Source organism: Amborella trichopoda, chromosome 2 (assembly GCF_054954075.1).
Source record: "Amborella trichopoda isolate Santa Cruz 75 chromosome 2, AtrichopodaSantaCruz75HAP2 v2.0, whole genome shotgun sequence".
Lineage (NCBI taxonomy): Eukaryota > Viridiplantae > Streptophyta > Magnoliopsida > Amborellales > Amborellaceae > Amborella > Amborella trichopoda.
Window position 1 is genome coordinate 18,068,025 of NC_142337.1, and position 24,390 is coordinate 18,092,414.

At 38.0% G+C, this 24,390-nt stretch overlaps 1 protein-coding gene across 4 annotated transcripts; it reads left to right on the forward strand.

Annotated features, from left to right (window-relative positions):
- Positions 1–1,175: 1,175 nt before the first annotated feature.
- Positions 1,176–23,610, forward strand: LOC18445714 (NEDD8-activating enzyme E1 regulatory subunit AXR1). Of its 4 annotated transcripts, none has more exons than XM_088858227.1 (15): positions 1,176–1,346; positions 2,391–2,563; positions 2,688–2,851; positions 4,171–4,291; positions 4,408–4,487; positions 4,617–4,767; positions 4,865–4,958; positions 7,823–7,911; positions 9,997–10,070; positions 10,201–10,363; positions 22,328–22,413; positions 22,510–22,593; positions 22,744–22,942; positions 23,038–23,154; positions 23,318–23,610. In XM_088858227.1, the coding sequence occupies exons 7-14, from the start codon at positions 4,883–4,885 to the stop codon at positions 23,119–23,121; spliced, it is 855 nt and encodes a 284-aa protein (XP_088714353.1). In that variant the 5' UTR covers positions 1,176–1,346; positions 2,391–2,563; positions 2,688–2,851; positions 4,171–4,291; positions 4,408–4,487; positions 4,617–4,767; positions 4,865–4,882; the 3' UTR covers positions 23,122–23,154; positions 23,318–23,610. The 4 variants fall into 4 exon arrangements, with proteins under 4 accessions (XP_088714353.1, XP_088714354.1, XP_011627604.1 ...); XM_088858228.1 differs by having other exon boundaries at positions 22,762–22,942; XM_011629302.3 differs by having other exon boundaries at positions 4,171–4,281.
- The last annotated feature ends 780 nt before the right edge of the window (positions 23,611–24,390 follow it).

The window sequence follows — 24,390 nt, forward strand, 5'->3', positions numbered from 1 at the left end:
TCAAACAAAAAATGTCAATCGAGCAAGAAGAAAAGGATTCCACTATTGGGAATGGAGCATCCTCAAAGAAATCAGAACCCAAATCAAACTTTACCTTAATCACGTCCACCTTCGCTCCAGCTCCATCCACCTTCTTCGTATCCTCCACTTCCATTAACATTCCTAAATGATACTAACTAAAACATTCAAGATTTGAACCCATGATCTCAAGACTCTCGTTCTGTCTGTGCAGATTTTTGGTGATTTCTATTTATTTTAGCTATTTTTGTTCAAAAACATGTGATACAATAAATTAATTTAAAAAACAAAAAAGAAAAAAGAACAATCCCTATATTTACAAGTCGTAATGGAGATTATAAAAATCAAACTAAAAAAAATCTAGAGTTAGAGAGATCCATTTTATTGCAATAAGTTGTATTTTAAACTTCATTTTGAATATCAAATAAAGGTAGTGGTCAACAAATGCTCAAGCATGAAATTTATAAATTTTCAATGAAATAGTGAAAATCTACATTGTCATACCCCTAATTTCACTACACCTATTGATCCATGAAATAAAAGGGTATTAAACTAGTAAAGGATTTTTGAAGGCATGTGGAAATAGAAGGGGATTCCATGAATATTGTGAAATGGTTAAACAAGAAAGCGAAATATGCATGGAAATTTCATAACTTTACTGATTGCATGGAGTTAGAATGTACTGTTGGACATATCTATCGAGAAAGCAATATGGAGGCAGATGGACTTGCAAAGCTAAGGGCGGTCAATAATCAGATTATTAAAAAGTTTGAGTAACTGGTGTTTGTAGTTTTTTTCGTTTGCTTTTTGCTTTTCATTGAGTAGCTGGTGTTTGTAGTTTTCTTCGTTTGCTTTTTGCTTTTCATTATGTATTTTTGTGTGCAGTGTGTTTTGAAAAATTATCTTGTATTGTTGACTAATTTGAATATATAAAACATACAATCTTTCATAAAAAGAAAATTACTCAAACATAAGAAAACTAGATTTATAAAAAATTTAAGTCATTGTTTAAAAATCTTTTAAACCAAAATTGATTGATCGGGCCGATTCTCCAATCCAGATCATTGATACACCGATTCAACACCAATTTTAGGTTGGCCAATCCAAGTCCGACCGACTCGATCCGTTTTTTTAAACCTTAGTTTTCTTTATAGAACAGCGGAGGCCGAAACGGGCATGCTTCTTTAGAACAATTCCAACCCAGACCAGCGGAGAATAGCCGCGACCCTTTTTCTCTTCAATTTCAGTTGCAGAGGAGTGGGGGCGGATTGATCCATTGATTGTAGCACCATGGCGGAACCGAAGAGCAAATACGATCGTCAGCTCAGGTTCGCCTCCCCTCCCTCTTACTTTTTTTACTGAGTCATTCTCTATGCGCACTATCACTAACCAAGCATGTCGCTTCCCTTTATCTTTAGGGTTCTTCTCATTCTCCTTCCGAGGTCTTTTTTTGTAATAGATGTGCACTACCTGTTATTTGCTGAAGTAATTCCTCGGCTATGTTTTCTACTTTTTTGCTTATTCTTTTTTCTTTTTCCTGTATTGGCTATTGAGTGTTGTGTAACGGATTCTATGCTCGGAATGTGCAAAATCATGGAATTTTTTTACCCCTTTCTCTTTCAGTTTTGTGTGTGTCTTGAGATATTTCTGTTTATTTCCCCATTTAATTCTCATTTTATTGTTCTCAATTACCGAGATGGTTTGTTGCTCACAGATGTTGCATTATGTTCTTAGTGACTCTACTTTATATGGGCAGAAAGATTGATTGTGGAGCACTAGGTCAAGTTAAATTTCCTTGCAAATGTTCAAAATGAAAACTTTTGTTTCAGTATAGCAGGTCTGTTGGAATTAGAAAGTAACTGGAACCTTCAAATTTTATGTTCATTCCAATATTGGTGATTTTAAATGTGATGAGTTTTGGATATGTGGAGTATTAGGTTTTCCATTTTTTTGGTTTTGATTTTTGGATATTTTTCTTGACAGCTATCTACTTTTGAATTCTTTTAAATGGAGGGAGTTCGGTCCTATGATGTGCTATTCCTTTGTTATTTTACTGCAGCTTCATTTGGAAAATTTCAAGCTTGTTTATGTAATGTGCTCTCCATTCCTTTCTTTTCTTTTCAAGACTATTAGTTGGTAAATTCGCTACTAAACTTGTGAATTTGTTCAAGCCTTTTTTCACTGATCTTTGCTGTGCAAATTCAATAAAAAAACCTTAACCTATAAAGATTATTTAATTTGGCTGATGCAAAATTTGGCTTTTGATTGAGCTGCTTCTGATGTTCTTTCTAGTTGCTTGATCTAAAGACTGTCTTTCAGGCTTTTGCTAGAAGTTCTTTTTTTCACATTGGGGTTATTTTTGCTATGTCCAGGATTTGGGGAGAGCAGGGACAGGAAGCCCTTGAGAAAGCTAGTATTTGTTTGCTTAATTGTGGACCGACTGGATCTGAAACATTGAAAAATCTTGTTCTTGGCGGAATAGGCAGTATCACCGTTATTGATGGATCTAAAGTTGAGGAAGGCGATATGGGGAATAATTTTATGGGCAAGCTATTATTTTTTATGCATTTTTTGTTATTTTATTAAGTTCAAATTTATTCTTTAAACTATTAAAGGTAACAATAAGAAACGATCTCTTTTGAACTTTGTTTTCATGTTGTAATGCACAGTGGATTTGCAGAGCATTGCACAATCAAAAGCAAAGTGCGTATGTGCCTTTCTGCAAGAATTAAATGATTCTGTCAGAGCCAAGTTTGTGGAGGAGTCTCCTGAGGCACTGATCGATACAAACCCTGCCTTCTTTCAGCAGTTTACTTTGGTGATTGCAACCCAGGTACTTCATCTATGTTGTATGATCATGTGCTCAAATCATCAATACTTTATGGATGTTCATTGACATCAATTGCTTTTTGCCTATTCATGTTATATTTTTGAGTATCTTCATATGCAGCTTGGGTTTCTTTTATGAGGCACACTATTTAAGCATTTGTGTTTTGGGAATAATGTTATGGATTTGAGCACCTGTTCAACACTCTTTATGCTAGTAACTGGGCTGCTTCTCTATTTTCTACAAAAGCATGAGCATGTATAGATTGAATACTAGTGGATTATGAATTTTTTCTCATAAGTTGTTGACCATGTTGTATATGTTTGCATTAAATGGTTTTATTAGTGCTAAAATAGTTAACATAGGCTCGAAATTTGTTTGTTTGGAGGTATTGTCTCCAAATGGAGGATTATATTGTACTGTAGTGTTCTTCAATGTTTATGACGAGCATTTGTTTTGGGAGTTCTTTGACAGTCAGCCCAATAATGGAGCAAGCTGGTCTTGCGTGTTTAACATATCTTGGGTGTGGTAGCCTGATACTTTTTTAATCTGTATGGATTTATAGGAGATCATGATGGAACTGACATCTCCTCTTTCATATACTTCCAACTGTCTAGCCACTATGGACTGGGATAAATTATAGCATTCTGGAGGGCTTGATTGCCATGCCGAGGAAGTGTTTGGCAATATTAAAAGGGATTTAATGACATGAATTGATAGAAGCATTATGGATAGTAGCAAGCTAGCAGATGTGGAAATTCTTGGCTATTGAATTCAGAGTGTCTGGTTTCAAACTGGGCGTGTTGTAGAATGATGTCTACTTCCTGTGTTTGCAGGGAGCTTAATTTTGATGTTTTCATTAGAGGGATTCTTGGCCTTTTGAATTTTTGGCCATTATTCCCTTGTCAGTGAAGATTGCGTAACGTTTGCTGGGATTATTAACTTGTTTTGTTTGCTTAGTGTGTGTAATTCAAGTGGTTAAAGGGGCTCTGACCATGGTGAACGGTCTGCCTAATCTCTAGGTGGCCATGGATGACTTCGATGTCTTTGTTCTTTTACCATCTTGACTAGTCCAGTAATATTAAAATATGTTTTTTTGATATTACTAGAATAATTGTTTCTTATAGAATGCGATTTTCTTTTAGTACTTTGCTACTTGTAATTCAATTATCTACATTACATCAGCAAGAGGTTTTCTGTATTTGGTTATGATACTTTTTGCACAGTTTTTTAATAGAATTCATATCTCTTAGTAGTCAGATGGGGGAATAATTTTGTTTATCCACGTTTCTTTGACATTGGCGTGGTATTGATATGTTTTGCAGCTGCTTGAAAATTCAATCTTAAAACTGGATAAAATATGTCGGCAATACAATATTATGTTGATAGTTGCACGAAGTTATGGTCTCACTGGACTTGTGCGGATTAGCATCAAGGTAATGTGATGTAAGTATTTAGCGGGCTCGTTTTACTCTGTAATATATGTAGAACTATTAGAAATGCATTATAGACATGTTAGGCCTTTAATTCAAGCTGGATTTACGTTGACTTGCATATTTCAGGAACATGATGTGGTTGATACGAAACCTGATCATTTCCTGGATGACCTTCGACTCAACAATCCATGGCCTGAACTCAAGCAGTATGATTCTCCTTGAATATTTTTTTTATCTTCCTGGAAATGACAAATGCTAAGGATTCATGTCTAAATATTTAGTCTTGAGCTCAGTTACCTTCTTTATTAAGTCATCACAAAGGCTTTTTTTTTTAGGTTTGCAGAAAGTATTGATCTTTACACAACAGATCCAGTCGTCCATAAGCACACACCTTATGTGGTTATCCTTGTAAAAATTGTAGAGGAGTGGGCCAGTGCTCATGGTGGCAAGTTTCCTTCTACTAGGGAAGAGAAAAGGGAGTTCAAGGTTCGCTTGGATTGTATCTCTGTCCAATATTTCTTATGTTCTTGTTCTATTGCAAGCCTCTTAATGTGTGCCTCTTGCTTCCTGCTTTTCTGGCCAGGAGCTTTTGAAATCCAAGATGATTTCATTGGATGAAGATAACTATAAAGAGGCAATGGAAGCCTCATTTAAAGTCTCTCTTCCTTGTGGAATAAGTATGTTCACTCTCTAATGAGATGGCCTGTTATATTATTTGGAATTTATTGTTAACACTATTGACATTTTTGTGTAAGTTAATGTGTTGGCTGGTGCACCCTTTTGTGTTGTATTTGAATTAGCCGGTTAAGAGTACTTTATTCACGTTATACCATTAATGATAGAACTTGCAATCATTGTGATGGAAGGTTAACAGAGCTCAAACAAGTAAGGCTGACAGAGCCATTCTTATAGTGGGTTATGTGCATGTTGTCGCCTTATGGCTTCCTTGAATTATGCTTCTATTAACATGGATAATTATACCATAAATAGAGATTTTTAAGTGAAATCAAAGAATGCTAAAGTTGTATAACTGTTGACTACTAATAAAATATTGTCTTGCTTGTGGATAAGATTTGATGCATTTGATCCACTATGGAGTAGGGGTTATGGATGTGTCCTAGACAAATTTTAAGTCAAAAGAATAGACTGGTGTTCTACTGTTTATTTAAGGAACTCCTTTGTTCATATTTGTCTTTTTTCGATATATTTGAAGTCTACATTGTGCCTTTGAGGATATTGCCTGGATGTGGTCAATATAGTTGGGGGCTGGATTGGGTTGGATCAACTGTGCAATACCCCTCTAATATGTATGCTCACATGTACCTTATTAGATTAGGTTTTTAAGATGTGGCATGTGGCCCGATGCATTGGGTGGGGCCGATGCAGCTCGATGCGGTCCAGATGTGGGTGCATTATCCTGATGCAGTCAATGAATATAACAAAATTTTAAAAAATCTAAAAATAAAGGTTAATGCATAAGAAAAAATATGTATGTGATTTATGTGATAATATGTATGTGATTTATGTGATAGTAGGTATATAATTTATTCATTAACTTTAAAAGTATCAGCTGTTGGAGATTTTGTATCCACTATCCCCTGATAGATCATGGAAGACATTAAAAAATAGAAACTTGAAACTTCGCTAAAACTTCCCCAAATCAACTCCCAAAATAAACAAATCAACTACCAAAGAATATCCAAGACGAAAATCCAAGAATTTCGAAAAATAAATTTCTGCCACCTTTTATTTATTTTTTGATCGATTTGATCCCCTAAAGGGCACGGATGTGGCTGGTTTTGGTGGTAGGGGGTTTAATACCCTCCAAACCCTTTCCCCCCTTTTTAGGGCTTAAAAAGGCCAAAATACCCCTTTTCGAGGGGATACTTTTCATTTCACATGCGGGCCGCATATGCGCCTTATGCAGGCTATGCGCTTTGCAGCTGCATATGCGGTAGGATGCGGTGCATCAGGCGATGCGGTTGCCAGCGCATCGCGCATGATGCGGCGATGCGATCGCATTTTAAATTTTAGATATATGTGTTTCTGTATGCGTGTGTGTGTGAAGTTTGAATAACACCATCTCTCATACTTGGTAAATAGCATATGAGATTCAACCTATGAAACATGGACAGGTGTGTTGAAACCTAAAGTAATGGATACGAGATGGCCAATGAGTGTCCAATGCCATGTTCATCTTTTTGAGAAACTTTCTGCTTGGGATTGTGAGATTTCTTTTTTTTGAAATGTCATTCTTCATGAAATTTTTTATTTTTTAGTTGGGGTTTACTTAAATCATTCTTCATATAAATAAAGTTTCCTTCTTCTTACATCTGGTAGAAAGCTTGGGTTTCTCTCTCTCTCTCTCTCTCTCTGTCTCTCTCTCTCTTTCTTCCTCCCTCCCTCCCTCCCCCCACCTCCCTCCCCCGCCCTTCTCAAGTTGCGAATCTCCATCTCGGTTCTTCTTGAACTCTCCCCTTCTTCCCTTCATCCCCTCTTGCCGTGTAAGGTACATTTGTATGTTCAAACCATATTGTTTTTCTTCTTTTGTAATCGAGAGCTCATTGTTTTAGGAAAATCTAATAATCGTTCTCTTAGTAATAAGCTTCACTCCCACTTTAATCCATGCTCCAATGATGGTATCGTATGATATTAAAGAGTCCTACTGTAACACTTGATTTTTATTGTTTGATTAGTCTATTTAACAAAGGAATGGGACCTTGTTTACACATCCTAGGATAAATTAACACTATCTTATGGGCCAATTATTTGCCAATAATTGTCTCGAGTATGCATGGGACCTTTTTTACACAGCCTAGGATAAATTGACAATATCTTAGGGGCCAATTATTTGCCTATAATTGTCCCGAGTATATGATTGTTCTATTTGTTGTACACTTTTTAGTGGCATTTACTATATTTTTCTATTTTTTTAATCTAAGCGTAACTTTGTTTGCCATTTATAGCATGTATAGTCTGTCTTAGTTTTTTAACATACTTTTTTTGGCAATTTTGTAGTACTTGAATTGTCATTGTAAAAGTTTTCAGTTTTAAAAAATAAATTCAATTGTCTTGATGGTTCGTGGTTCTTGCGTCTTTTGTGGTTCGTGGTTCTTGAGTCTTTTGTCTTGATTTTTTGATGTATGTTATTTGGATTGCTTGTGGTATTTATTAGCTTTGTCTTGATATGTTTCGGATTGCTGGTGGTGTTTACTAGCTTTGTCTTGATAAAAGGTTAATCAGCTAAAAAACTCGAAATTAGAAAAAAGGTTAAATATATGTATCTATATACATTGCACATACACATAAACCCACATATTGTACAGACATGTCATGTCTAGGTGGCAAGTTTTTGGTTGACATTTCTAACATTAGCATCCATGTCGCAAATGGACACGTATGCGTTCCAATGTAACATAGGAATCAATAGAACAATTATAACTTGAGATTTTAAGTCCCCCATGCTAGAGTCTATTGAGTTTCTCTTTTCTTTTTAATGAGATTGAAGAAGCCCTTAATTTAAGTTATGTCTGATTCGCAGGCCCTCAGCTTCATCAAATTGTTAATGATAGCTCTGTGGAAATTGATTCTTCTTCATATAATTTTTGGGTGCTTGTGGCAGCTTTGAAGGTGAGATCATTTAAGCACTGTGCTGCCAAAACTTTTACTTCTCAAATTTGCTCTTTCCAAGATAATCCTTGTGACAAAAACAATATGGCAATTATAACAAGGGAGTATAGCATGTATTTACCAAGAGTTATTGTTATTGTTTTATTTTTATTTTGGAGCTTTGACAAACTTTATATTTTCCAAGACTATAACTGTTATGTTCCCTTTCTGATTTTGACCCATCTGGAAGGATAGAAAGCACATGGTGCAAGTGGATATTCTCTGACGTCTCAAGCGTTTATCTATTTGTCTACATGGCCATTTATTCAGAAGTCCGAAGTTGGTGTATAATTAATTACCAGAAGTACCTATTGAGGAGGGATGGCAATGGTGAAATAATACATTTTCCATTCTGAAGGGTATACAAAAGTAGCTAATAAACCCTAGTCTTGGGAATGGGAATTCCACCAATGAATCGGTGTCTATAACAGACTTAAATAGGTTAACTAGATGCTTGGCCTTATTCATATGAAGTCCTTGTCTTCCATCATTCATTGTCATTGGAAGTCATCCTAAGCACCGGGTAGAGTGTTGTTGATTGTGTGAAGTGGCAATTGAGCCCTTTTAGAGATGCACAATACTATGGATATTTTGTGAGTTCTTATGTTATTATTTATTTTTTTATTTATTATGCACAGGATGGGAAGGGATAGAATTGGTAATGAACACATTTGGGAGAATTTAGGTGTGGCGCCAATAGGTAATAAGATAAGAGAAAATACACTTAGATGGGTTGGCCATGTGTGGCGCAGACCCAGTAGAACACATGTTAGGAGGTGTTAGTTAGTTCAAGTGGAATGCTCAAAAAGGGCAGGGGGTAGGCCCAAAAAAGGACATGGTTGGAATTAGAGAGAAAAGATATGGGGAATTATGGCTTTACTGAGGGTATGACCCTTAATAGAGCAGAATAGTGGACCAAGATTCCTGTAGCTGAGCCTAACTAGTTGAAAAAAGGCTCTGACGATGATCATGATGATGAATCTTATAAAATAATGCAGCATATAAATGGGGCTTTATACTCCATAACATATATGATTGCAGAAAATCCACACCTAGTTCTGGTAATTCTTTTTCGGGTTCAACCTTTTGGAGTTTGGGTGCTTATGCTGTTTATAAGGACTAGCAGTATATGAGCACCGAGAGAGAGAGAGAGAGGAAAAAAAGAAGGAAAAAGGGTGGGGGGTTGTGATTTGCATTGAGAGTTTGGTATATGCCAAGTTTGCTGTTGCACTGCCACCATAAAATATGAATACCAATGAAACTTCATTGAATTTATTTGAATTTTCCATGTGACTTATACCAATTAATATGAAAACCAATAGTAAATGAATACCAAGTGTGAGACAGGTAAGACTTAGGATTGATCCATCTAAATAAAATAACATATTTGTGCTCCTCTTGTTATTCTGTGAGCATTTATTATGGAAAGGGCCAACCAGCTGGTAGCCAATTTTTTGGGTTTTTTTGAAATGAATTCTATTCTTAAATGTAGGTGTCTGAGTTATATAATATGCAGTTATTTGGGATGGCTCAGAAACTTAATTGTTGTAAGGACTGCTTGTGTTTGGGAATTGATCTGTTTAATGTCAGAATTCCTCTTTGATTTGTACTCAACTTTTCAATCTCCTCCTTGAATAGAAAGGTGTCTACATGCTTCATCATTTTGAACAATCTTTTTCCATGTCCAATGGTTTGCTTGTTTAAGGAAGGACATGTTTATGATTGATCAACAACTTCCTTATATACTTATATTTTCGTGAAATGACATCTCAACTTTTAATCTATAGTTATTTATCATATGCATGGTAATTGATGTCCCTTTTGGAGGCACTGCTCTTGTTTCAGTTATATTGATCCGTCTTTCTTCTTTCTGCTTGCTGACTATTCAATAAGCAACTTCCTATGATTGTTTTCACTATACTTTGCCATGAAGTCGAGTTATCTCAAGCTGAAATTTGAAGATAGTAATAATTTTTCTTTATTTTTTTGCTATATATGATGCTACAAAATTGTGTTCCTAAATCCTTTTTATTTGATTTTGCTCAGGAGTTCATTGAGAATGAAGGTGGCGGGGAGCCACCACTTGAGGGATCAATTCCAGACATGACATCGTTGACTGAGTTGAGTGACTGACTTTATGCCTTAAGTTTATACTTTCTTTTCTTTGGATGATAAATTAGTAATAAGACTTGGTGCCACTTTGTTGTATTTCTGACTATTACTGGTTTATTCATGTGCATTCCTCTCCAGGTATTATATAAGTTTGCAAAAGATTTATCAATCTAAGGCAGATGCTGATTTCCTTGCCATAGAGCAACATGTGAAGGGCATTCTAAAGCGTATTGGTAGAGATCCAGACACAATCTTAAAGACAACTATAAAGAACTTCTGTAAAAATGCCAGAAAACTCATGGTGAGTCATATCATTTCTTGCTACATGGATTGAAACAATTGTGTTCATTCTTCTTATGAATGGTTGCTTTACTCTAAAATGTGGTTTTCTTAATTCTGCTACATGTCATTTTGAGAGATCCAATAAGCCCTTTAGTATCTTTGTGCTTGTATGTGGGTGCGCATGCGCTTGTATGAGTGTGTCTGCATGTGGGTGTGGGTGTGTGTGTGTGCACACGCGCTTGTATGAGTGTGCGTCTGCATGTGGGTGTGGGTGTGTGTGTGTGTGTGGGTGTGGCTCGGTGAGAAATAGTTGTACAGTATGATAGAATAGGAAGTGCTATATCATTCTTTGTAAGAATTTTGTAGTGGTCATCCATGAGGGAGTATGGTGGTCATTCATAAGGGAGTATGGTGGTCATCCATAAGGGAGTAGGTTTTGGATCACTGTAACCTTCTATTGTTCAAGCACTCCAAATTGCTGATCATATTGAACTACATTCTTAGCTACAGGCATATGAATGTGCATGTTTGGGTTTGCATGGATCCATTCATTCTTGCTTTTATTCTCAATGCCAAGGATTACCTTGTCTTTGTGCTTTTCTGGAACCATTGATTGGTTGTATTTGGCTTTGTCTGGATTTCAAAGGCTTTTGCCTTGTACGGCCTGTGGGTACATGACTTCATAACCCTTGGACCTCTAAACCATAGATATTTTTTTTTTTTTTTTAATCTTGAGGATCATGACATTTTTAATATTCTTTGGGGTATGTAAGGTTTACTCTTCGAGGACCAATTTGGCATTTTTCAAAGGCAAGGACAAAGCATGAGTACTATTATATGTTGGGTCAATTTGAAAGGCAAAAGAAAGGAAATAAGAATAAGAAGGGATCTTTTCCTTTCAAGATAGAGACTAGAGGAACCAATTCCTATCCTCCCCTCTGAAAAATATTTGATTTACCCTTTTGGAGACTGAAAGAATCATGGATCATTGTAGCTGTATCCAAATCTCAGGTGACCTTTAAACCATCTATATGAGGGTTGTTGTTCTCATTGGGCATAGGAGAACTGGGATTTTGATGAAGGAAATATTGGGACCTCTCTCTCTCTCTCTCTCTCTCTCTCTCTCTCTCTATCTATCTATCTAGTGTACTTAGGGAAATCATGGGCTTCTTGTGACAGTTCGGCATTAATCACAAACACCACATGTACACAGTACACTCTCAAGAAGCACTTGCAGTGTGGGTTGTAAATATCACCGATTAAATCCTCTTGAGACACTTGATGAGGGAATCACCTGTAAAACCTTAGCACACTATGGGTACCATAGTCAAAGCTACCTATGAGATAGTTTGGCTTATTTTAAATGATTTAGGGGCTAAGCTGATGAAGCAGTTGAATTATTTTGCAATATCAAAACTGCTCTTCATTTATCCTGAAATCCAGTATACCATGATAGGAGAAAGAACAGAAATAGATGTCATTAACATTAGACAAAAGTAGAATATGGTACCATGACGACCCATCTTAGCATATATCCTTACCAATCTTCTATCACAGGGATGACATGTTTTTCTTTTGCTCCACATCAATTATGATTCTTCTCTCCAGCTTGAGATGAGTGTCAAGGAGGTTATGTATCTCCAATGGTATGACATTGTGCCATTTGCATTTTCATTAGGGTTCTGTAAGGTATTGTAAGAGATGTAAATAGTATTTGGATATTCTCTTACTGTCCTATAGGATGTGATTGTTATACCAACGTTGACATCTTGCATCCAAGGCAATTTATAATGAAAAAGGTCTATTCACCTACTCCCGCAGAGCTTCCCTTGATGCTTCCTATAAGGCTATAACTATTGTTTGGAACAATGGAAAACCTGGTATTAGGATACATCATTGAGCGGGAATTGGGCACCTCATGGACCAAGGCATTGTTATCCTAAACAGATGCCTAATGTGCAAGCAGGATTTGAAATTAATGATCCACTTGTACCTGCGGTCGAAAAGAAAGTTATTAAAATTTAAGTGTCTGGACTTATTCCTTTCAGGCTAAAGTGGTTACCTTGCCAAAGTGGAAGCTTTTTTGCAATAACAGTACACCTCAACTTTGGCCAAGCTGGGCCTTATTTTATCGAGGTTATCTATGTTGGTTTTACTGTGATTGCCATGATTGACTTGGGAGCTGTGTAGACCCAAATTTTGGAGGCTTAGGGATCTAAAACAGGCAAAATGGCCCTGGGCAGGTGGAGGAGGTTTGCCATGCAAGAATATTACCATTGGCGGGAGGTAATAAGAGGAAGTACGGCATAGAGGATTCGCGCTGTTCCCTTAATGCTCCACTAATCTAGAGCATGGAAAAGCATTGTGCATATTACGGAATTTGACGAAAAAAAGAAGTTGGCTTGAGAACCCGAGAGGGCGGCCTAACATTCCTATTCTTTGCTTTCTTTTTAATTTTTTATTTGGCTTGATGTTTAAATACTTTCTTTTCAGTTGTTTAGTGTTCGGAGGGATTTAGAATTGTTTTGGACCTTTAGGGATTTATTATTAAGGGTTATATTTGATATTATTTGGACTTTTTTGGGATTTACTTTTATTTGAGGGGTTATATTTGGTATTTAGCAATCTTTGAACTTAAGTTGGATTTAATGGTTGAGATTAGATTAATTGAAGAGCTATGATTCGTTGGAGCTCTTAGGGTTTCTTTGGGCTGTTTTAAATTCTAATTTCAAGGGAGAAAGGGGGACTTTTGGTTTGAGAAGATTACTTTGAGAGCAAAGTCCCCTCTAGCTAGGGTTTGAGAGGTTGGAAATGAGGCCATTTAAGCTTGAAGCTTTGGATCATCCCCAATCACCTTGTTACAGTGAATCAGCGCTCGAGGACCAAACGTTTCCTTTGGTCAACTGCTATTCCCCTTTTCCAACAAGGATTCACTTTTGAGGATTCATGTAATTTAAATTTAGAAATTGAGGGATCCTTTTGTTTTGAGGATTTTCTAAGTACCCATACTAGTAGTCTTGCATATTTTCTTTTTGTTTATATTGCTCTTGCCCTCGATTTCCATCAAGTGGTATCAGAGCAAGTTTGTTCCCTATAGCTGTTCACTTTTCCTTTTTTTCCTTTGGGCACTTTATTTGTCCTACTGATGGCTGCAAGGGGTGCACATGGGAATCGTCGCCGAAGGGGCAGGAATGCCGTGAATGCAGTGACTCTTGAGATCTTTCAAGGGATGGAAGAAGAAATCCAGTAGCTTACCCAGTGGTTATGAATGTGATGGGCAATGATTGTGAAAATGGAAGTGATAGATGCCTTGTTCGTTTTAAGAGGGGTAATGATTAATTTGGATCCCTTTTGCCCAAAGAAGAAATGATAGCTCTAGCCATAAAAGTAGGGCAGTATCTGATAGGTCTAACAGGCAGAATGAGAGAGCAGAACGATGGGAAGATCGCATTGTAAGTGCTCTGCAAAATAACGAAGAGTATGGTGTTCATGTTCCAATTTCAGAGTTTGATGGGGAAATGGAAGCTGAGGAGTTTCAAGACTGGGTGGATCATATTGAACATTATTTTGTTTGGAAAAAGGTCCTAGAAGAGAGAAAAGTCAAACTTGTTGGAGCCAAGAAAGATGTTGAGCTTTTTTTTGGTGGAAGCATCATCAACATGATTGCGAAATTAGAGGTAAGGGAAAGGATTAAAAGATGGGATAAGATGAGGGCAAATTGTAGAATCAATTTCTGCCTGTAGACTATGAGCAGATTTTGTATCAAAAGGTACAAAATCTGCGTTAGCGGGAGAAGACCGTGAAGGAGTATACTCAAGAATTCCATCAACTCACATTAAGGAGTAATGTGGCCAAGAGTGAAGCCCAATCAGTCAGCCAGTATGTGAATGGTCTATGATTGGCGAATCAAGATCAGGATCAGGTAGGACTGCATCGACTCTATAAAGTAAGTGATGCATATCAACTTGCCTGAAAGGTGGAAGCCCAACTCACCTGTGGAGCCCCTAAGTAGATTGGGAATGATCGCAATGGTAGTGTTATGTAGTTGTGGAAATAATATCATCCATGATGGGCAGGCAGCAGCCCCTACAAGTCCTAACAACCAAGCAAATCCTAATTATGGGAGAGGGGGTCAAGGTAGATGCAGTGTACAAGGGAGAATTAAATACTTTAGGTGTTTGGAATCTGGACATACATTGAATGGTTGTCCAAGAAGGAGAATGAAGTTCAAGTCAATCTAGCGGAAGACCATGATGTAGGAATTGAAGAGAATTTGGCACCATGGAAGGTGAAATTCGGTTTGAAGAAGTTCACGAGTCTACTGATATTAAAGAGGAAGGACTTGAGGGTGACATGATTGGTGAAACACTTGTCATCCGATGATCTATACTGGCACTGCTGGTCTAAACAAGCTATGATTGGCTCCATAAAAATATTTTAAAAACCCTCTGTACAGTTGCAAGAAAATTTAGTACTCATGTCATTGATAGTGAGAGCAGCAAATATATGGTGGCTCAAGAGCTGGTAGACAAACTCAAACTCAAGATTGTGAAGAACCCACAAGTTTAGCACATTCTTTGATTCAACAAGGGCACGAGGTACTTGTCTCTTCAAATGCCTTGTTACTTTCTCAATTGGAACTTTCTTTGAAGAATTGTGTGGTATGATATGGTCCCCTTGGATGTGTGCAACATCTTCTTGGCAATGTGATCGGAAAATTATCCATCATGGTGACAAGGAAACCTATTCATTCTTCTTAAATGATAAGAAAATTGTTTTAAAGCGAATGAAGGATGATGCCTTAGTAAAGAGAAGAGGAGCTTCATCCGCCTTCTTGAATCTAGATGATTTTACGGAAGAAGGTGAAAAGAGTGGGATGATCTTTGTGCTGGTTCGGAAAGAAGACATCAGGCCACAACCAGTGCTAGAGGGTGTGAATGAATTATTGGAAGAGTTCAAGGACATTTTGCCTGAGGAGTTACCTAATGGGTTGCCTCCAATGAGGGAAATCCAATACTATATTGATTTGATTCCAGGAGCTGTCCTATCCAACCTACCCCACTACCGAATGAGTCCCAAGGAGCATGAGGTGCTCCAAAGGAAGATACCTGAACTTCTACAAAATGGCCTTGTTTGGGAGAGTCTAAGCCCATGCAATGTCACCTTGCTCACACCAAAGCAGGATGGGTCTTGGAGGATATGTAGATAGCAACGCTATAAAGAAGAGAACAATCAAGTATAGATTGTTTTCTTGAAAAACCAATCAATACTGAGGTTGGACGATATGCTTGACATGTTATCTGGCTCTCAAGTCTTCTCCAACATAGACTTAAGGAGTGGGTACCACCAAATAAGGATTAGAGAAGGTGATGAACGGAAGAGAATTTTCAAGACCAAGTAGGGGCTCTATAAATGGCTGGTTCTGCCATTTGGATTCTCGAATGCGCCTAGTACGTTTATGAGATTTATGAATCAGGTACTGAAAACGAATGCCGAGAAGTTCATGGTTGTCTATTTCGACGGTATTTTGTTTTATTGGAAAGATGGTAAGTCTCATGTTGAGGGCTATCCTACAGCGTTTAAGTCAAAATCAGCTTTGTAAACCTCAAAAAGTGTACCTTCATGGAGGATAAGTTGGAATATTTAGGGTTCGTGGGGTTGGCTAAGGGCATAGAAGTTTATCAGTCCAAGGTTCTAGCCATTACAAGTTGGCCTACCCAGAAGATCTTATCAAAGATTAGGAGTTTCCATGGGCTGGCCACTTTTTATTGAAGGTTCATTATAAAGTTTAGCACCATATTGGCACAATTACAGAATGCCTTGAGGTGGAAGCTACAATTGGAACTCAAGGGCTGAGGAGAGTTTTCGAGAGATTAAGAGGTGGATTGTGATGCATCAAAAGTAGGTATTGAGGCTGTCTTAAGCGAAGAAGGGCAAGCTATCACCTATTTCAGCGAGAAACTCAATGGGGCATGACAAAATTACTCTACCTACGACATTGAGTACTATGCCATTTTTCAAGTTTTTGAAGCTTTGGAGAGACGACTTAATTCAGAGGAAATTTATCTTGCATTCAGACCATGAAGCCCTATGGTTCATCAATGCGCAAAAGAAATCAAGTAGGCGAAATGCAAAATGGGTAGGCACTTTTGCAAGAGTATACTTTCGTACTTCGATACAAGACGGGTTTGTAGAACAAGGTGGCTGGTGCTCTTTGAGTAGGACGGTTTATTTGTTGAAGACCATGTCAGCTGATGTCGTTGGATTCAAAGTGATTAAAGTGCAATACAAGATTGACCCCCATTTCCAAGATATTTTTGAAAGGTGTCAAGCTGAAGATCATGAAGTAGTGGCTAAATTCATAATCAGCAACAGTTCTCTTTAAAGGCTTCATATTATGCATACCTAAAGGGTCATTGGGAAAGTTCTTGATTGTTGAGTTGCACAGAGAAGGTTTAAGAGTTATTTTGGCAGAAGCAAGACCTCAAATATGGTGGTAGAGAAGTATTTTTGGCACAAGCTGCAATGCGGCATCTATTGACATGTTGATAGGTGTCACACATGCCAAGTTTCAAAGGGTCAACAGAAAAACATCGGCCTATATACCCCTCTACTGATCTCTATGGCTTCTTGGATGGATATTAGCATGGATTTTGTTTTGGGTTTACCATAGATAGCAAGGGGTATGGATTTGGTATTTGTCATGGTTGAGCACTTCTCCAAGATGGCCCATTTTATTGCATCCAAGAAGATGTTGATGTCACCCATGTATCAAATCTATTCTTTTGTCAGTGGTGAGACTTCATAGGGTCCCAAAGACTATTACATCCAATAGGGATACAAGGTTCCTTAAGTCATTTTTGGTGGACTTCGTGGATGTTCTTGGCGATAAGCTACAGTAGAGTAATGCCTACTATACACAAACAAATGGTCAAATAGAAGTGGTGAATCAAAGCTTAGGAAATTTGGTGTGAAGCCTTCAGGGGACAATGTTAAACAGTGGGACTTTACCTTAGCACAAGCTGAATTTGCTTATAATAGTTCAGTGAACAGTTCTACTGGAAAGAGCCCTTGTTGGATCGTGTATGGGCGATTTCTGAGTCACATTGTCAATTTCCTTCCCATGTTGGGACAACCTCGTGTTAGTGATGATGCTGTTGCATATGCTGAAAACATCAAGGAAATCCAAGAAACCGGTCCGTAAGAAGTTGACAGTGATGAACCAACAGATATGAGGAAGCTAGCAATCGCCATTGGAGATACAAGGAATATCTAGTTTGAGACCGGGTCATGGTGTTCCTTAAAAAGGAAAAGTTTCCTATTGGTACTTAACACAAATTGAAGAACATAAAGGTGGGTCCATGCAAAATACTATGCAAATTTGGAGAAAATGCCTGTGAACTTAAGCTTCCCCAAGATCTAGACATAGCTCTCATCTTTAATGTTGCTGATCTTTATAGTTATCATGGTAAAGTGGAGCCCGAAATGGAGTTCATCGAAGGAGAGTTGCCGAGAAGTGTCAAGCTCCAAGAATGACTCACACGGTGGTGGGTTCCTTTTAAGGGAAGGAGAATGGCAAAAAAAAGGTTTGGGTTGACAACCCGAGAAGACGACCCAACATTCCTATTCTTTACTTTCTTTTAAGTTGTTTAGTGTTTGAAGGGATTTCAAAATGTTTTGGATCTTTAAGGATTTATTATCAAGTTAAGGGTTATATAGGTATTATTTGGGACTTTTTGGGATTTACTTTTATATGAAGGGTTATATTTGGTATTTAGCAATCTTTTAACTTATGTTGGGATTTAAGGTTTGAGATTAGATTAAATGAATGGCTAGGATTTCGTAGGAGCTCTTACGGTTTCTTAGGGGTGTTTTAGATAGTGGTTTCAAGGGGAAAAGGGGAACTTTTGGTTTGAGAAGATTGAGAGCAAGGCTCCCCCTCTAGCGAGGATGTGAGAGGTTATGTGAGGACATTGAAGCATAAAGCTCTAGATCACCCTCAATCACCTTGTCACAGTGAATCAGCGCTTGAAGACCAAGTGTTTGACGTTTCCTTTGATCAACTGCTGTTCTCCTTTTTCCAGCAAGGATTATATGCATTTATGTAATTTAAATTTGGAAATTGAGGGACCCTTTTGTTTTGAGGAGTTTCTAAATACCCATACTACGTTTTGCATATTTTGTTTTTGTTTATATTGCTCATGCCCTCGATTTACATCAGAACTATTTAGAAGAAATTGTGAGATTTTGATCAGGCAATGGTGAAAGAGTTCGCTCTCGGAAGGATCTTTGGTCAGGGGCTCAAACACTGGCTATCCGGTGGCCTTCCCTTCTAAATTAGCTTATGACCTGAGACCATGGTAGCGCTAGGGTGGCGGAGCGATGAGGGGGTGCAATAAATTGAAACCAACATTCAGAGACCCCTATATGATGATGATGCTGCATTTTTGGGCCAAAAGCTAGTGGCGTTGATGGAGTGCATAGGATCCTTTGGGGCACCCTCCTCCTTGAACCTTTTTCTGTCTCCTCCTACCTAGCACTTAGTCCCCACTCCTCAAACTCCCCTTCCTCAAATAAAGTGTGGCCGATCCAGGTGCTGCATGAAGTCCAACCATTGGATTGCACTATCAGGAAAGACCCTCACTGGTGAACGACTACATTGTAGAGGATTCCAACTGGCCAATCGATGTGTCATGTATCCCCATGGCAAATAAACTTTGGGCCATTTTTCCCTACACTGTGCAGTAGCCTTTTTTCTCTGGTCCTGACTTATTCAGGACTTAGAATCCATTATTCAGATCTTTTGAGCATTCTTATTCCCTACATATTCCAAGGTGGGTATCTTCTTATGGAAAATCTCAGTTATGGCACCTCTGGTCAATATGCATAGAAAGAAATAAGTGAATTTAAGGTACCTCCTCCATCCAAAGCCCCCAGAACCACATTAATTCAGAAACCATATTTTGGATGAATAGTAGCATAGAGCTTCAAATTATTCTTGTCTCAAGCTTCCTTACTAGAATGAAGTATATCCTCCAAATGGAGGGAAATTACAAGTGGCAAACTACCAATGGAGGCTACATCTTCCAAATGGATGCCTCCCTTTTATGGGAGTAGTGAAGCTGAACTTTGACAAAGTTCATTTGACAATCCTAGAGGAGCTGGGTTGGGAGGGTTCATCGAAAGATGATCAAGAAAAGATTTTGCTAAGTTATTCAGGTCCGCCACACGAGTTGCAATGCAAATGAGGCACACACAATCACCTCTCCCTAATATGTAAAGTATACTTGATGCAATTTAAAAAGTTGTTATAACAAATTAAATTGATGGGAAGAATGGGAATCAACATCGAAGTAACATGTATACTCAGATCAAACTACTGCTCATTGGCTTATCTAACTTGAAAAGCTGACATATCCCAATAGATGTGGCAACCAAAACCATATCTTGTTCTGGTTTAGAAATTATGACCAATGAGTTATTTCATTTCATATCTTGGATGATCGAGAATCAATTACTTCTTAAATCAGATTTTAAAGGGATAATTACTTCTCAATGCAACTAATTTACCTCTCAAGGTCTGACGCGAGTGTTTTTTTGCTGGGATTCCACTGACAGGTCTATCCTAAGCTCTTGACTAGGCCTTGGACTTGCAAGGATTGGAGCCACCAAAAACTTAAAATAAATCTGCTGTCAAATACAGCAGGGGCATCCCACTTCCCAACCGATGTGTCTTGTGTATGGCTGCAGAAAAACAAACGGCCACCTACTCCTACACTGTCCCTTTGCTTACAACCTCTGGGGGGTATTCTCAAACTTTTCGACATTCAATGGTTCACACCCGAACATGTCCCGTCCATCCTCTCATCTATCCAGCCCTTCCCTTGGCCCAAACCTGGGATTCTCCTTTGGAAATCCGTGGTGGCGGCAGCCATCTGGGCTCTATGGATCGAGAGAAACAATAAAGTTCTGGGGTGAATACTCTATGTGGAACAAAATATTCACCAAGCTAAAATCCACAGTTGTTTTCTGTGCAACAAATCACCAAAGTTTCAAAGGAGTCACCACCATGGCCTTCTTTCAGGATTGGTCCGTTGTCCTAAGACATAATCGCAAACGCCCAGCCTGGACATTCTGTTGGATTCCCCCACCGCTAGACCATTTAAACTGAACTTCGACGGATGCTCCCTTGGTAATCCAAGTCTTTGGGAGTGGGAGCCATAGTCAGGGACCATTTAGGCAACACGGTAGTTTCGTCTTCCATTTACATCGGCCACACCACCTCTGTGGTAGCTGAGGCCCACCCCCTCTTGGAAGGACTTAAGCTCCTACATACTTTCAGCCTACACACAATCGTGTGATCGAGGGTGACTCACAGAACACTATTCTGTGGGCCCAAAGAAGCCCCTCTTCACCTCCGCCTTGGACCCTAGCGCACATCTTTGATCACATTCATTACCTGTGCAGGGATATGGATGTCTCATGGAAGCATACCTGGCGGGAGGGCAACCAGGAAGCAGACGCCCTAGCTAAAGAAGTGGCTTCACGGGAGGAATTTTAGCAGTTTACAAGTTTCCCTTGCTGGACATTATGGACCACCTTCTTTTATTAGTTGCTGTTTTCACACTGTAACCGTCTAATAGAAGCATTTTGGTCTTCCTTTTTGGTTCTCTTTCCCTAGAGCACCTGACTATGTGGTCTGCCTAGGTTTTTTGTACTGTTCCTTTTTCTCAATTTAAGGTTAACATTCTAAAAAACAAATCATCCATTTCACATAATTCCAAGAACCGGAGTGTATATTTTGACTGTAATCTATATGTTGAAGTGAAGAATCTAGTGACGACATGATCACAGGACTTCAGGAACTGAAGTTATAGTACTGTGCAAGCTGAAGTCCTATCATGGCATTCTGGTAGACTTCTTCGATTGGTCCTCAGCCACCTAAAATTCTTGTTTCCTAAGGTTCTCTCGAGATAAGTTAAATAGAAGATACAAGGCAATTCAAAAGTGAAATTCTTTTTGGTATTGTAGTTGGAATATTCATGTTGTTGCAATGTCTATTGTATGCAGCTCTAGAAACCAACATTATTGTTTACATTCTCAAATTTTTGTTAGACATATGCATGGCATTCGAATTATTGAATTGGATATCTTTTTTTGGTTATATACGTCCAGTTTGTCTTTAGTTATATCTTAGTTCCTATTTATCCTTGCAAAATGTACCAGAATAATTTTGCTTGGGTTGTCATAGTTGTTTGGATCTGTCAACTTTGGTGACAATCCTACTCTGGAATCCTGCACTTCGAAAAAAGAGAACTTTGAGGGATATCGATTTTAAAATTTTATGGATCTTGATCCCCACTGTTAGGGATCTCAATCTTCACCTTAAAGATCAAGATAACGACTAAATTGGTGGTTTTCTTTATTTATAGTCAGCTAGTAATGCAATTGTAACTTTAATACCGTTACATTGCTTGTTGGCTATAAATGAAGAGATCCCCACTTTATGAAGAGATCCCTAATTATATATAGTCTGGACTTTATATACTCTTAAGGTTGGAGCAAGATCCTAAGAACGTTGGGATTGAGATCTAAATAAGGTCGGGATTGATAGCCTCAAAAAGTTGGGATCGAGGCTCATAACATTTGGGGATCTTGATTCTAACTTATGCATTTTATGGACCATGCTCCAAACTATAGGGATCTTCTAGCCTTTCACGATCCCTTGTTCCCGTTTCTGATCCTCCCGATCCCTACAACTACAGTTGCTATAATGACTTCCAATGATTTTTATCGTTGTATCATTTGTTATGCAGTCAAATAATTTGTTGCATCTATTTCCAACTTCAGATTTTATTCCATTAATGAAGTTCCAATTCAAGTTTTTCTGTCCTGTTGTCTGCTAAATTTTAGTGACTTGTGCCTTCTGTCTACTCCTATTTGCTGAAATGTTGTGGTGCTAATGATGTGCTTATACATGCAGGTTTGTCGGTACCGTCTCATTGAGGATGAATTCAACTCACCTATTCTGACAGAGGTTCAAAAATATTTAACTGATGAAGATTATAGGTGGATACCAACTTTGTTAATCTTTCAATTTTAAATGTCATGGAAGTGGTATGACACTGGTTAACATGGCATTTGCCTGAGGCTACAATGTTGCAGTGTTGCTGTTGGCTTCTATGTTCTCCTTCGGGCTGTTGATCGCTTCACATCCAATTACAATAGATTCCCTGGTCTTTTTGACGGGTATGTATTGTTTATGTGCTAGTTATTGGTACTTCCAATTTAAACCTACCACAAATGTGTTTGGCTAACTTTGTAGTGACTGCATGCTCATTATTGCTACTTTCAAATCAAAATCTTACTAGAATTTTCAGCCTTTGGATAACTTTCTAGTGAGGTGCTGTCCTGCAGTGAGATGGATGAAGATACATCTCGATTGAAGACCATAGCTGTTGGTATCCTAAATGACATGGGTTGCAATGGTTCAAGCTTATCTGAGGACCTTATAAGTGAGATGTGCCGGTATGGTGGTGCGGAGCTCCATACAGTAGCAGCTTATATTGGAGGAATAGCTTCACAGGAAGCAATTAAGGTTTGCTTTCTTAGCTCATCAGACAACTTGCTGCTGCTTTTGTTTAGTATTCATTGCCATAATGAGAACACATGCTATTTGCTTGCTTTCTGCAGCTTATTACAAAGCAGTTTATTCCACTAACTGGGACATTCATATTCAATGGCATTGATCACAAGTCTCAGTTGCTGTTCCTGTGATCTTTCCACTTCATAGTTCTTTGTGAACTGTTGGTTAGTTCGCTATGCCTGTATAATACTGAGGTCCTTTTCGTTTGTTTATTGTGGGTTGTGTATACGTTTTCATTGTATGGGCTTCCTATAGTAATGTTCTCTTATGTGCTTCCAAGTGAAAACTGACTGGTTTTCTGCCTTATGGCACTGCATTTTACTGCAGATCACGTCGAGATTTGACTGGAGAATGTGTTTTTGCTACAATTAGTATATTTTAGTAGTGCAAAGAGGCAAGGTGAGCCACAAAGATAAAAGACGTTATTGCTTTTCTCTGGCCACCGAGGCTGCAGATAGTTTTGGATTTCTACAAATTTTTATTCTAAGGCGACTTTACAAATTTTCTTTTTCATTATCTATATGGATGGTATGATTAATGATATGCGTTGTAATTACCCCCACAATTTTACATTACTTGTAAATACAATGATTGAATTGTAGTTAATGGCTTTGATCTTCTATACTCGACTTTGATGTACATTATCAAAAAAATGATGGGAAGTATGGATGTAGTTCAATCGCTTGGCCAACCGACGATGTTTTCTCTCTCACATGCGTGCATACACACACGCATAAATATGATGGAAGATGAGTGGTTAGGTCGCTTGCTGACTAGCATCACTCTCTCTCTCTCTCTCGTTCAATAAACGAGATCAACAAAGAGCACAGGCAGAGTATTTGGGTAAATCTAGAAATAAAAGTCAAGTAAATTTATGTACAGTGGGGTATATCTAACTCCCGGCTGGGCAGGCTATAACCACGACAATCTTCAAAGTATGCACTACCGTTGTCATTCGGTCTTTTGAGAAAGTTGTTATATATTCAGTTCCACAACATTTGGAAAAGGACCCAGTTTATGTGGCCAAGCCCGCATATGTAGAAATGAGGGCCTATTAAATAAATCTATTTCTGAGATGGCCTTTCGGACTTTAATTTGTAAGGACATGTAATCTAGATCATGAATATGAAATGATAAGTAAATTTAAAAAACTAGAAAAAATAATATAGTAAAAAAACATTTGGACCGATAGTTTTCATTGTTTTTAGATGGAATACCTACTTGCATCCATATTTAAGATGGTTACTTTACATTTTTTGGACCGCATGAAACAAATTTTTTTTGAAAAAAGCTCAAATAAGTTCCTCAGATCTGTACCATTTGTTTTTTCGTTTGCCAGCATTGGAAAGTACACAGCATGAAGTCTTGCAAATCCATCGTTGACAAGACTAACCAAATTT